Below are 13,939 nucleotides of genomic sequence, written 5' to 3'. Positions count from 1 at the left end.
GAAAATCAATATCAGACGGAGTCCAAATGCCCCAAAACTTTACGGAGAAATTTTATGGGCCAGAAGGAACACAACGGGCCCTGGCTGCGCCTGGGGGTGCCCCGAGGGAGGCACAACCCACCAGGGCGCGCAAGGAGGCTCAGGCGCGCCCTGGTGGGTTGTGCCCACCTCGGGTTCCCCCCGGACCGCCTCTTTGCTCTATTAATACCCCAATATTTCCAGAACACTAGGGGAGTCGACGAAATATTCATCCAGCCGCCGCAGTGTCCAGAACCACCAGATCCAATCTAGACACCATCTCGGATGGGGTTCACCACCTCCATTGGTGCCTCTCCGATGATGCGTGAGTAGTTCTTTGTAGACCTTCGGGTCCATAGTTAGTAGCTAGATGGCTATCTCTCTCTCCCTCTCTCTAAATTCTCAATACAATGGTCTCTTGGAGATCCATATGATGTAACTCTTTTGCGGTGTGTTTGTTTTGATCGATGAACTTTGAGTTTATGATCAGATCTATCTTTTTATATCCATGAAAGTATTTGAGTTTCTTTGATCTCTTTTATGCATGATCTCTTATAGCCTCGTATTTCTTCTCCGATATTTTGGTTTTATTTGGCCAACTTGATCTATTTATCTTGCAATGGGGTGAGGTGCTTTGTAGTGGGTCCGATCTTATGGTGCTTGATCCCAGTGACAGAAAGGGAACCGACACGTATGTATCGTTGCTACTAAGGATAAAACGATGGGGTATATCTCTACATAGATAGATCTTGTCTACATCATGTCATCGTTCTTATTGCATTACTCCGTTTTTCCATGAACTTAATACACTAGATGCATGCTGGATAGCGGTCGATGTGTGGAGTAATAGTAGTAGATGCAGGTAGGAGTCGGTCTACTAATCTTGGACGTGATGCCTATATAATGATCATTGCCTGGATATCTTCATGAGTATTAGAAGTTCTATCAATTGCCCAACAGTAATTTGTTCACCCACCGTTCGCTATTTTTCTCGAGAGAAGCCACTAGTGAAACCTACGGCCCCGGGTCTCTTTCTCATATATTTGCCTTTGCTATCTACTTTTCCTTTGCTTTTATTTTCAAATCTATTAAACTAAAAATACAAAAATACCTTGCTGCAATTTTTCCTTATTTATTTTATTTAGCGTTCGATCTATCAATTTACTACAAAATTATCTCACGTATGTTTGCCTATCTTCAGGCGCCGTACCCCGGAAGGGATTGACAACCCCTTTAACACGTCGGGTTGTGAGGATTTGTTATCTGTCTGCAGGGGCTGTTTACGTTGTATTGCTTGGTTCTCCTACTTGTTCGATAACCTTGGTTTCATATCTGAGGGAAATACCTACCGCCGCTGTGTTGCATCATCCCTTCCTCTTTGGGGAAATACCGACGTAGCTTCAAGTGACATCAAACAGCATGCAACAATCAAAATTATAGATATGTTGGAGACGTATCAGCATCCCCAAGCTTAACTCATGCTCGTCCTCGAGTAGGTAAGTGATAAAAACAGAATTTTTGATGTGGAATGCTGCCTAATGCTACCTCTTGAGCACTGCGTTGGTTTTCCCTTGAAGAGGAAAGGGTGATGCAGCAAAGTAGCGTAAGTATTTCCCTCAGTTTTTGAGAACCAAGGTATCAATCCAGTAGGAGGCCACACGCAAGTCCCTCGTACCTACACAAACAAATAAGAACCTTGCAACCAACGCGATAAAGGGGTTGTCAATCCCTTCACGGCCATTTGCAAAAGTGAGATCTGATAGAGATGATAAGATAATATTTTTGCTATTTTTATGATAAAGATTAAAAGTAAAGATTGCAAAATAAATGGTGCCAGAAATAGCTTGTTGACGGGAGATTAATATGATGGAAAATAGACCCATGGGCCATAGGTTTCACTAGTGGCTTCTCACAAGATAGCATAAGTATTACGGTGGGTGAACAAATTACTGTCGAGCAATTGATAGAAAAGTGCATAATTATGAGAATATCTAGGCATGATCATGTATATAGGCATCACGTCCGCGACAAGTAGACCGACTCCTGCCTGCATCTACTACTATTACTCCACACATCGACCGCTATCTAGCATGCATCTAGAGTATTAAGTTCATAAGAACAGAGTAACGCATTAGGTAAGATGACATGACGTAGAGGGATAAACTCATGCAATATGATATAAACCCCATCTTTTTATCCTCTATGGCAACAATACAATACGTGTCGTTTCCCCTACTGTCACTGGGATCAAGCACCGCATGATTGAACCCAAAGCTAAGCACTTCTCCCATTGCAAGAAAGATCAATCTAGTAGGCCAAACCAAAATGATAATTCGAAGAGACTTGCAAAGATAACCAATCATACATAAAAGAATTCAGAGAAGATTCAAATATTGTTCATAGATAATCTGGATCATAAACCCACAATTCATCGGATCTCAACAAACACACCGCAAAAAGAGTTACATCAAATAGATCTCCAACAGGATCGAGGAGAACTTTGTATTGAGATCCAAAGAGAGAGAGAAGAAGCCATCTAACTAATAACTATGGACCCGAAGGTCTGTGGTAAACTACTCACACATCATCGGAGAGGCTATGGTGTTGATGTAGAAGCCCTCCGTGATCGACGCCCCCTCCGGCAGAGCGCCGGAAAAGGCCCCAAGATGGGATCTCACGGGTACAGAAGGTTGCGGCGGTGGAATTAGGTTTTCGTGGTGCTCCTCGATGGTTTTGGGGTATGTAGGTATATATAGGAGGAAGAAGTAGGTCGGTGGAGCCACAAGGGTGAAGGGCGCGCCCAGGGGGGTAGGCACGCCCCCTGCCACGTGGCCTCCTCGTATGTTTCTTGACGTCCACTCCAAGTCCTCTGGATCACGTTTGTTCCAAAAATCACGCTCCCGAAGGTTTCATTCCGTTTGGACTCCGTTTGATATTATTTTTCTGCGGAACACTGAAATAGGCAAAAAAAATAGCAATTTGGACTGGGCCTTGGGTTAATAGGTTAGTTCCAAAAATAATATAAAAGTGTATAATAAAGCCCATTAAATATCCAAAACAATCAAAAATTATGGATACGTTGGAGATATATCACCTAACATGTCATCTCATATTCTTTTCTTTATAGCATGGACATTTGGACTTTTATATGATTCAAAGCAATAGTCTAGTTTTGACATGATGACTTAAATACTCAAGCATATTAACAAGCAACCATGTCTTTCAAAATATCAATGCTAAAATAAGTTATCCCTAGCCCATCATGCTCAATCATTGATCCATTCATGAAACATACTCGCATATTAACTACACCCAATACTCAAGTACGATCATAATGCCTCCTAGTTGGTGCTTTTATAAGAGAAGATGGCAAATTGAAAATAAAAATTGCATAAAGTAAAAGAAAGGCCCTTCACGGAGGGAAGTAGGGATTTGTAGAGGTGCCAGAGCTCAAAGCGAAAAACTTAGAGATAAAAACATTTTGGGAGGTGTGCCTTTCCCACCAACAAAAACGACTTAGAGTTCCCCTCACCATGAGAATATATCATAGGAGGTTCCCAGACATAAAATAAAGTTTATTCCTTTTCCACCATACTTTCACTTTTCATGGCTAGCCGAATCCACAGTTGCCTTCCATACCAACACTTTTTAAGGAATTTATTATTTGACAACATAAAATAAATTCATTTTTCATTTCGGGACTGGGCATCCCTAATACCTTTTCCTTACTCTCGTGCAATGACAAGTCAATAAACACTCATCATGAGAATAACACATCTAGCATGAAAACTATTAGCCACCCCTCACCACCTCACGAGCGGTACGAACACACAAAAGAGAAGTTTACCACATATAGGTAGATATAGTGGACTCATGTGGCAAAACTAGTTTAAAGGTTTTTGGATGCACAAGTAGTGATCACACTTAGTGCAAAATGAAGGCTAGCAAAAGATTGAGAAGCGACCAACCAAGAAACGAATAATCTCATAAGCGAGCATTAAGCATAATTAACACCGAATAATGCACCACAAGTAGGATATAATTTCATTGCATGACTATTGACTTTCATGCTTGCATAGGGAATCACAAACCTTAACACCAATATTCTTACTAAAGCATAATTACTCATCAACATGACTCGCATATCACATCATCATATCTCAAAACTATTACAAGGAATCAAGTTTATTTTGTCCAATGATCTTCATGAAAGTTTTTATTATATCCTTCTTGGATATCTATCACTTTGGGACTAATTTTCATGTGTTGCTTTTGATAAGCTCAAACAAATATAAGTGAAGATCATGAGTATAATATTTCTTTCTCTCAAAATAATTTAAGTGAAGCCAGAGAGAATTTCTTGAAAATTTTACTAACTCTCAAATAAATCTAAGTGAAGCAAGAGATCATTTCTTCAAAAATACTAAAGCACACCGTGCTTAAAAATATATAAGTGAAGCACTAGAGCAAATCCATAGCTCATAAAAATTTAAGTGAAGCATAGAGAGCAATTCTAACAAGTCATGGCATAATTTTGGCTCTCTCAAATAGGTGTGTTCAGCAAGGATTCAAGACTTAAAAAGCAAAACAAAACAAGAATATCATACAAGACGCTCCAAGCAAAACTCATTGTATGTGACGAATAAAAATGTAGCTTCAAGTAAAATACCGATGGTCATTAGAAGAAAGAGGGGATGCCACTCAGGGCATCCCCAAGCTTAGTTGCTTGCTTCTCTTTGGATAATAACTTGGGTGCCATGGACATCCCCAAGCTTAGGCTCTTCTTACTCTTTACTAGTGGTTGGGGCGCGACCTGGGCGCGCCTCCTCTGCGGTCCTTTGCGCACCTACCTTGATTGTGCAGTTGTGAACGTGCATATGCGTGCCAGAGTAGCTCAATTGTTAAAATATAAATAGAGTTAACACAAGCTTAGCAGAAAAGTGTTCAATCATCAGGCATATCAAGTTAATAGGTCCATATTATCATATAGTATGTGACAGTCTTACAAGGTGGATGATAGAGCACAACATTAAATTGAAATCAAAGCCTAACATGCTCCAAAAGATAGGCAAGGAGAAGAGGAATGGCAATCAGGTGGTCAGCAAACCCCTTGTACAAACTTCAAAAGATTAAATCCCTACTCATGGAAGAAAGAGAAAAAAATTCTAGGAAAACAGAAGGATTGGAGGACATGGGAGCAGTCAAACCAAAGGATCTTCTGATTGCTGCATCGCCGACATCCACGCGAGCCACATCTCGCTGGAATTGTCCAAGCCGTATTCTTCCATCGCACCACCACTTCATGTGTTTGTCGTCAGGCCTGGCTCCTCATCTTGAAGCACAACATGCTTGGGTCTGTGCCATTATCTTGCGGCTTGAAATTATCTGAAACCAACGGCATTATGGTTAGATAAAATGCATCTGAGAGTATGGATTGACATGCCAAGTATCACACGGCAGTCCACATAATAAATATACAGGACTACAGAGATTGCTTCTATAACACATGGCCGACAGTAGAAATATCAAAGCACCAACCTCACAGTTAAGGGATCCACCCTCCTCTAGAGACAACTTGGCATCCCGAAGACAATCATTTTTTGGCATACAACTCGATTGCACCATTTGATGTGCTGAGCTCATCCAACCACATTGGCCTGCTACCAGGAGCACAAGCATTGCATCGCCATTCGCCAAAACACTTCACGAGATCTCCCTTTCTATAGTTCTATTTCCTGCCATCCATCATGTCCATCATGCTCGATCATACCCTTGCTAGCACATTTCCCTGGTGGAAAGAATCATGTATTAGAGTCGTAACCATGGCATTGCTTAGCTCGGTGCTATTTCAGAAAATTATCCTACAGAACTACTAGCATATACATAATATGATTAAAAATAGCACAGTTTGATGCTATGCTTTTGAATTGAACATCACAATTACCTAGATTATTTATTTAACATGGAGATTAGAAAATGGATAGAACATCAGCTCTTTTTCGTCCCTAATACAAACATCACTCAAAGAGAGTTTAACAAAGACTTCGAATTTAGCATATACAATACAAAATGACATTGAAATTCACTCCTGAATTCCAATAACCGATAATCTTGCTTTTTAATTGGGCCGTTAATTTTTCATAAAGTATATGCTTGAAGTTGTTGATTAAGAGCGCACTGTGAGAAGATCTTTGAATTTAAGTTCCAATCCAACAAATGGAAACTAAGTAGTACAGATCCTTAATTGCTAAAAAGCGCAGGAAGATGAGCGCCTCATGAAGGATATGGGAATGGATGCATAAAAATTCTCCATGAGAATTTTTCTAGGTATGATATTTTTTAGGATGGATAAAGGTATGTAAAGTACAGGATATAACACTCACAGGGTTAAATGACTCTGCTCCGTCAACGCCCACATAGACTGAATAATCCCCCAGCCTGCAAATCCCAAAAGGCATTGTTATCGGGCTAATTCGAACTGCGATAACCAATTCAATAGAAAACTAAATGGTGCTTTAGTGCTTCACCTCTGTAGTAATACTACGTAGGGGTCAGCGCCAGCATACATGTTGGCATTCTTGTACTCCTGCTGCCCTATTGTTGCCCACTGCCCTGCGGACGACACCTGAGGGTTTGGAGATGCCACCACATCATTCAGCCTGCCATTGGGTGCTGCCGAGACCTGCACCACGATCCAAATTCAGACAATGGAACGCCACCATAACATGCAGCAACATAGCTCAATGGTACAGCGGACAAATGAACGCCACCATAACATCATATTAGCAAAACAAATGAGCATGCGGAACACATCTGGCAGAAACACTTAATAAACAACAATATAATTTATTTGTGAACACAATCATTAGCAGCCAATAGATAGACTTAATCTTATTAGAAATAGGATAGTTTGATTTCATAACATAATTGTGTTATTACATGAGGCACAAAATCTGAAGCATTTCAATCTACACTCCAAATAACAATAGCCAACGGCATGACTAATAGACTATCAAGGAAAAACATGAGGTTCATTTGTTTCTTTAGGCAACAAAAATATAAGATAGAATGTCTTCCTGTAGATTAGCAACATGAGGGATATATGAGCATACAAGGTGTACTCCAACTTAGATTGCACCACACACCTCCATTAGCGAAATGACCCATGGCAGTATAGTATCAGGAAAGTGAAGTACATCAAAATTTTGTAAGATACTAAGAGCACATGATAAGCTCACATAAAAAAATAGTAAGATATGGATTTCTTGAATGTCAACAAAGTAATTGGAATTCCAAAAGTATGACGTCTTAATTATTACACAGATTAGAGATATCCATGGCAACCATGTAAAAATCTGATGCTATTAAGTATCTTGAAAATCTTTGTAGCTGCAAAGCATACTACAGATGAGAACACCATATGCAACAAAGTTAGTGCCACTAGATATGGGAAGTTGATCTCTTTCGAGGATAACACCCACTGTAAATCAGGGCAAACAAAAACACTTAACAATGCTGCAAAAATATGAAATGGATATTTGTCATAGAAATAGAATCCATCATCAGTACTTATAAGCACAATAGCACATCAATGAAATTATGATAGCACTCCCGAACAAAGCATCACAAATAGAAGTATGTTGGAAAGAGGTTTCTCAATCTTTTTAGCGACGCATTCCGCAGTAGACCAGGTCACGGCGGTCAGTGGCGACGCCGACGACTGATAGGTGTGTGACGAAGAGGGAGGGGAAATAGTGCCTCCATCCTCCTAAGAATAATGCTAGCTAAAAATTGCACGTATGCAAGCTAATACCTTATTACAAAAGCAGAATGACCTGTGTAATGGTGTTTTGGACACCTACAGGGCATTATAATGGGTAAGCCGACATACAAATCTCAGAGAACCATATGAGATTCAGAGGTAGGTTGCTATTTGTAGTGTTTCTAAACAGAGGTGGTGATGTATTGTTTGAAATTTCGAAAACCAGCATCATCTAATCAATGTAATTACACTTGAAAAAATTTCATATTTTATCAGGGCACATCACTTTATTCACTCTCGGTGATATCATGCATGTCCTTCAGTTTATTCATATGATCATGGGCATGGTGTGTTTGGATTAACTAAGCAAACATATGAAACTGTGTACTTGCACAACGTTAGATCATCACTCGCATAACTGAAGAACATTGCATGGCAGCAAAATTCTTGGACGAAGTTTATTCAAATGAAGGTACCAGTTACCCATTCATGAATCCACTTCACATTGTACCAAAAAAACATGCCCTTCCATATTTTTCTGTTTTGATATTACCATGCACAGATATCGGATGGCAGTAAAATCGAACATGCATTTGGGTCGTTAATGTCAGGTGTATTGTTAAAAAAGACCGGTGTGCTAATATTCGCTGCATCGGTTCAATTAGGAAAACGTTCATCGCATCATAAAGACCGGTGTACTAATATTCTTTTGAGACTTATATTTAGGAATGTAGTGTCAGTGCTACATCTACCTGGCACTTCTGGTGAACCTTTCCCACAGATTTAGAGGAAGGACATATTCATACTGAAAACCAATAGAAAGTAGGCTAGTTAAATCTCAAAATGATATCTCCCACGATATTTAGAGTACAGTCAAGACCATTAAGCATTTGGGTTGAATAGATTTGCATACAAAATAAATATGCAGGCTGGCATATGTTGATAAAATAAGCTGCCCCCTGATGACGCTACAGAAATAGCAAGTGTATAGTTTCAACTTTCACTAACACTGAAGACTTAAGCTCATGAATATTTTTTCTCAAACACACAACTAAATGTGTGTTTCCTCAGTTACCTCAGGAATTTACAAATACTGTAAAAAAACTACAAAGCATGAACAAAGAAGGCTCCAAAAGAAAGTATGTTTAATGATGATATAACCTGGTAAGTTAAATCCTCAATGGCTAAAATGGCAGCCACAGAAAGAGCATATCTTAACAAAGTACCTCGTAGAGCACCCTACAACAAACCTCTAAAATGATTAGCTGTATTCAATCATTCTCAGTGCCTACAGAAATAAAATCATAAATAGTAATCAGGACAAACTGTTTTTTGCAGAAGTGCACTCTAAATTCAGATCTAACATTTTCAAAAATACAGTGATGCTGAAGAGGAGATAGCTTGCACAGATTTGAAGAAGTCACCATCATCCCGCATTGGCCATCCTAGTGAGAAACAATTAGATGTACTGAAACAGAGTAGGATCTATTAGAGAAAATTTGAAAACGTGTGTCGGTATGTGACCAGAAAATAAGGCCATAAAGAGACCACAAGCACTCATTTAGATAATCATAATTACACCATGTTGAATGTGGTGTTTTCCCATGCTGGATTTTTTTCTACCTCCTACCAAATATAAGAGAACCATCTCCATCACCAAGAAGCTTCTTCCTTTCTTACAAGGGTATATGTTGGACCCAGAGACATTTTTTTTCTTGCATCATTATGGGAATCCACTGCCCTGACCCCCTTCTCTGTATCTGTCTTTTACATATTTTGTTAGCCATGAAATTTGTAGCAAAAATTTTAAGAAGCAAACTATGACAGAAAAGTGTGAAGCATAGTGACAACAGAATTAGCTCACCCCTTCATACTACTATAGAGTCAAGTATTTTTATATGATCTCTGGTCAGTGTAAGCTGATCTTTAATTCCAAAGGCAAGTGCACCATCGGCATGTGCTTCTGCAAAAATGATCACTGAAGCAATCATACCAGAAACCCATGAAAATGATCTATAGTGTGTACAACAAGAACAAGGGAAAAAAGGACCACAAATGGGCATCCAACACGACCTCGGCCAGCAGCGGCGAACTTTTACATTGTTCAAATCGACGTGCATGTATAATAGGCAACAACAGAATTTATTTATAAACACAATTATTAGCATCCAACGGACACTTCAAGTTTTTAGAAATAGGAAAGTTTGATTTCATATCATAAATTGTGTTCTTTCATAAGGCACAAAATCTAAAGCATTTCAATCTATACTCCAAATAACAATAGCAAACACCATGACTAATAGAATATAAGGGGAAAACATGAGGTTCATTTGTAGCAAAAAAAATTAAGATATAGTGCCTTTCTGCATATTAGCAACAGGAGGGATATAGATGACCATACAAGTTGTACTCCAACTTAGATTGCACCATACACCTACATTAGCCATAAAACTTAGGAATAGTGCAGCCTATTTTCAGGATGGAAACTGCAACTTCTTCAGCTTTAGCTTCCCAGATTTGTTTTCTTAGAGTAAAGTGAAAGATAATCAAAACAAGACTTTATAGATAATCAAAATAAGAACTCATTCTGGCGAATTTAAGGTCATACTCTTATCATGACTTGCAGGGCAGGGACAAGTTCATGCTTACCATACGCACACGAAGGGTTTAAAAACATGGTATAATTACCTAAAATGTGCAGGTGAATTTCCAGTTTGCTCCTTTATGTTAGTAGCCTTGTCCAATGGAAATTTGAGACATGTCATCCACCGAGATCAGGAATAGCCAAGTCAAAGGGGAGACAAAGTGGGGTTTGGGAAGAAGGAGCCATGGCCCGTGAAGCAAGACAGAAACTTTACCCTTGGGGTAACTACATAGCTCCTCATGGGCATGTCAAGATCAATAGGGAGGGGGCGGGGGTAGCAAGTGACCGTACGTAGGCTCCAGGATGAGCTGCTGGCCGGCGAGCGCGTTGTCGACCTGGTCGACCTCGGCCAGTAGCAGAGACCTTCCGTGTGTGCAAGGTCGACGACGGGGATGCTGGCTCCATGGACGTCCTCCTCTGGGCATGGCTGCTACCCGGCGGCGCGGGCGCGGGCGCGCTAGCTCTCTTCTGCGGCGAAGCCTGCATGGCGAGGGGACGTGGCGGCGCGGGAGCTCCTGGTGCGAGATGGAGAGGCCGCGAGCATGGGGAGGGCGGCAGCGGCAACCCTAGCTGTGGGAGAGGGAGGAGAGGGGCGTGTGTTTTGGGAGAGGAAAGGAAAAGGGATCGAGATGATGTTCTGTCTCTCTATTTCTTCTCGACAAAGCGAACGAGAAGCGTCGGGCGTTCTTTTTTGTGACATGGACACAATGAGACATTCAGTTGGCCACCATGAATAGAAATGCCCCTTCTGATGTGGACAAGGCGAGCTAGCACCATTTACGTGACTGTTAATGGATTGAATCCCTTCATCCATCATAAGATAACCCAAAACTTGAAAACTTCAATCACACAAAACTACAACAAAACCTTCGTGAGATCCGTTGGTATAAGAAAACAAATCACTAATATAAGTACTGTATCAAACCAATTCATATTTTATTTTTGCATTATATCTACCGTATTCCAACTTTTCTATGGAAAAACTCATCAAAGAAAATCATATAGTCATCAAAACAAGCACACAACGCAAAGAAAACAGAATCTGTCAAAAACAGAACAGTCTGTAGTAATCTGGATATTTCGAATACTTCTGTAACTTCAAAAATTCTGAAAAAATTAGGACGACCTGAGCAATTTGTATATTAATCTTCTGCATAAAGAATGGCTATTTTATCACACCCTGTGATTTTTAACAATTGTTTTTCTGAGTGCAAAAGTTTCTGTTTTTCAGCAAGATCAAACAACTATCACCCAAGAAGATCCTAGAGGCTTTGCTTGGCACAAACACTAATTAAAACACAAAAAACACAATCATAACAGTATCATAATTGTGCAAGCACTCAAGAACAGAAAGCAAAAAGTAAAAATAAATTTTATTCATTGGGTTACTTCCCAACAAGCGCTATAGTTTTACGCCCTTAGCTAGGCATAGATTTCAATGATGCTCACATGAAAGATAGTAATTGAAACATGAAGAGAGCATCATGTAGCACGTGAGAACACATTTAAGTCTAACATACTTCCTATTCATAGGCATTTTATAAGCAAACAAATTATCAAAAGAAGCAAAGACTAGCATACGCAAGGAAGAAGGATAAAACATAGACAATCTCAACATGACGAGAGGTAATTTAGTAGCATGAAAATTTCTACAACCATGTTTCCCTCTCTCATAATAATTATATGTGGGATCATATTTAAATTCAAAAATATAGCTATCACATAACATATTCTCTATATGATCCACATGCATGCAACGTTGACACTCTTCCAAAATAGTGGGATTATCATAAATAAAGTGATGGCCTCTCCAAACCCACTTTTGTCGAAAATTTCATAAGATTGAGCACTCCCCAAATATGTGGGATTATTTTTAGCTAAAATTGACACTCTTCCAAACCCACTTTTAATATTTTCACATGCATATTCATCATGAGGTTTAAATAAATTTTCAAGATCATCAGAATCATTATCACCCCAATCATGATCATTGCAATAAGTAGTGGACATAGCAATATTAGCATCCCCAAGCTTGGGGTTTTGCATATCATTAACACATTTGACATTAATAAAATTTATAATAACATCATTGCAATCATGCTTCTCATTCAAGGAGCTATCATGAATCAGTTTATAAATTCCTTCGTTAAACAGTTCATCACAATTTTCAGATTCATAAATCTCAAGCAAAACTTCATAAAGATAATCTAGTGAACTCAATTCACTAGCAATTGGTTCATCATAATTGGATCTTTTGAAAAGATTGGCAAGTGTATGAGGATAACAATTGAGTTTTAGCAAGCGAAGATGCAAGCAAATAAAAGGCACATGGTAACACAAGCAAGGAGAGCAAACAAGAGATCTGACAAGAAAAAGGCGAACGAAAAAGAGGCCGAATAAAACAGCAAATTTTTCTGAAGGGGGCGGAGATGAAAACGAGAGGCAAATGACAAATAATGTAAATTGTGAGGAGATGAGATTTGTGATTAGGAACCTGGTATATGTTGAAGATCCTCCCCGGCAACGGCGCCAGAAATTCCTTTTGATGCGGCTTGAAGCTACGTCGGTATTTCCCCAAGGAGGAAGGGATGATGCAGCACAGCAACGGTAGGTATTTCCCTCAGTGATGAAACCAAGGTTATCGAACCAGTAGGAGAACCAAGCAACACAACGTAAACAACACCTGCACACAAATAACAAATACTCGCAACCCGACGTGTAAAAGGGGTTGTCAATCCCTTTTGGGTAGCGGCGCCCAAGATAGGCAAATGGACGTGAGAGAGTTGTAAATATTGATAGATCCAACGCCAAATAAAATAAATTGCAGCAAGGTATTTTTGTATTTTTGGTTTAATAGATCTGAAAATAAAAGGAAAATAAAATAGATCGCAAAGGCAAATAATATGAGAAAGAGACTCGAGGGTCGTAGGTTTCACTAGTGGCTTCTCTCGAGAAAATAGCAAATGGTGGGTGAACAAATTACTGTTGGGAAATTGATACAACTTCAAATAATCATGACAATATCCAGGCAATGATCATTATATAGGCATCACGTCCAAGATTAGTAGACCGACTCCTACCTGCATCTACTACTATTACTCCACACGTCGACCGCTATCCAGCATGCATCTAGTGTATTAAGTTCATGGAGAAACAGAGTAATGCAATAAGAACGATGACATGATGTAGACAAGATCTATTTATGTAGAAATAGACCCGATCGTTTTATCCTTGGTAGTAACGATACATACGTGTCGGTTCCCTTTCTGTCACTAGGATCAAGCACCGTAAGATCGAACCCACTACAAAGCACCTTTTCCCATTGCAAGATAAATAGATCAAGTTGGCCAAACAAAACCCAAATATCGGAGAAGAAATACGAGGCTATAAGCAATCATGCATATAAGATATCAAAGAAGACTCAAATAACTTTCATGGATAAAAAGATAGATCTGATCATAAACTCAAAGTTCATCCGATCCCAACAAACACACTGCAAAAAGAGTTACATCATA

General features: G+C 39.5%; 1 protein-coding gene across 33 annotated transcripts; it reads right to left on the bottom strand.

Moving 5' to 3' along the window:
• Positions 1-4,978: 4,978 nt before the first annotated feature.
• LOC123144451 (uncharacterized) lies at positions 4,979-11,094 on the bottom strand. 33 transcript variants are annotated; one of them, XM_044563595.1, is made up of 10 exons: positions 10,639-11,092; positions 10,469-10,515; positions 9,645-9,743; positions 9,461-9,540; positions 9,145-9,225; positions 8,942-9,019; positions 6,546-6,700; positions 6,402-6,456; positions 5,557-5,806; positions 4,979-5,403 (listed from the first exon to the last, which is right to left on the bottom strand). In XM_044563595.1, exons 4-9 carry the CDS (start codon positions 9,485-9,487, stop codon positions 5,783-5,785), a joined length of 420 nt encoding a protein of 139 aa, XP_044419530.1. In that variant the 5' UTR covers positions 9,488-9,540; positions 9,645-9,743; positions 10,469-10,515; positions 10,639-11,092; the 3' UTR covers positions 4,979-5,403; positions 5,557-5,782. The 33 variants fall into 33 exon arrangements, 8 of the variants coding, with proteins under 8 accessions (XP_044419530.1, XP_044419535.1, XP_044419533.1 ...); XM_044563600.1 differs by having other exon boundaries at positions 9,461-9,544; positions 10,716-11,092; XM_044563598.1 differs by having other exon boundaries at positions 10,716-11,092.
• Positions 11,095-13,939: the final 2,845 nt, after the last annotated feature.

This window comes from Triticum aestivum, chromosome 6D (assembly GCF_018294505.1).
Source record: "Triticum aestivum cultivar Chinese Spring chromosome 6D, IWGSC CS RefSeq v2.1, whole genome shotgun sequence".
NCBI classification, from domain to species: Eukaryota; Viridiplantae; Streptophyta; class Magnoliopsida; order Poales; family Poaceae; genus Triticum; species Triticum aestivum.
This window is presented reverse-complemented; position numbering and strand designations above follow the sequence as displayed.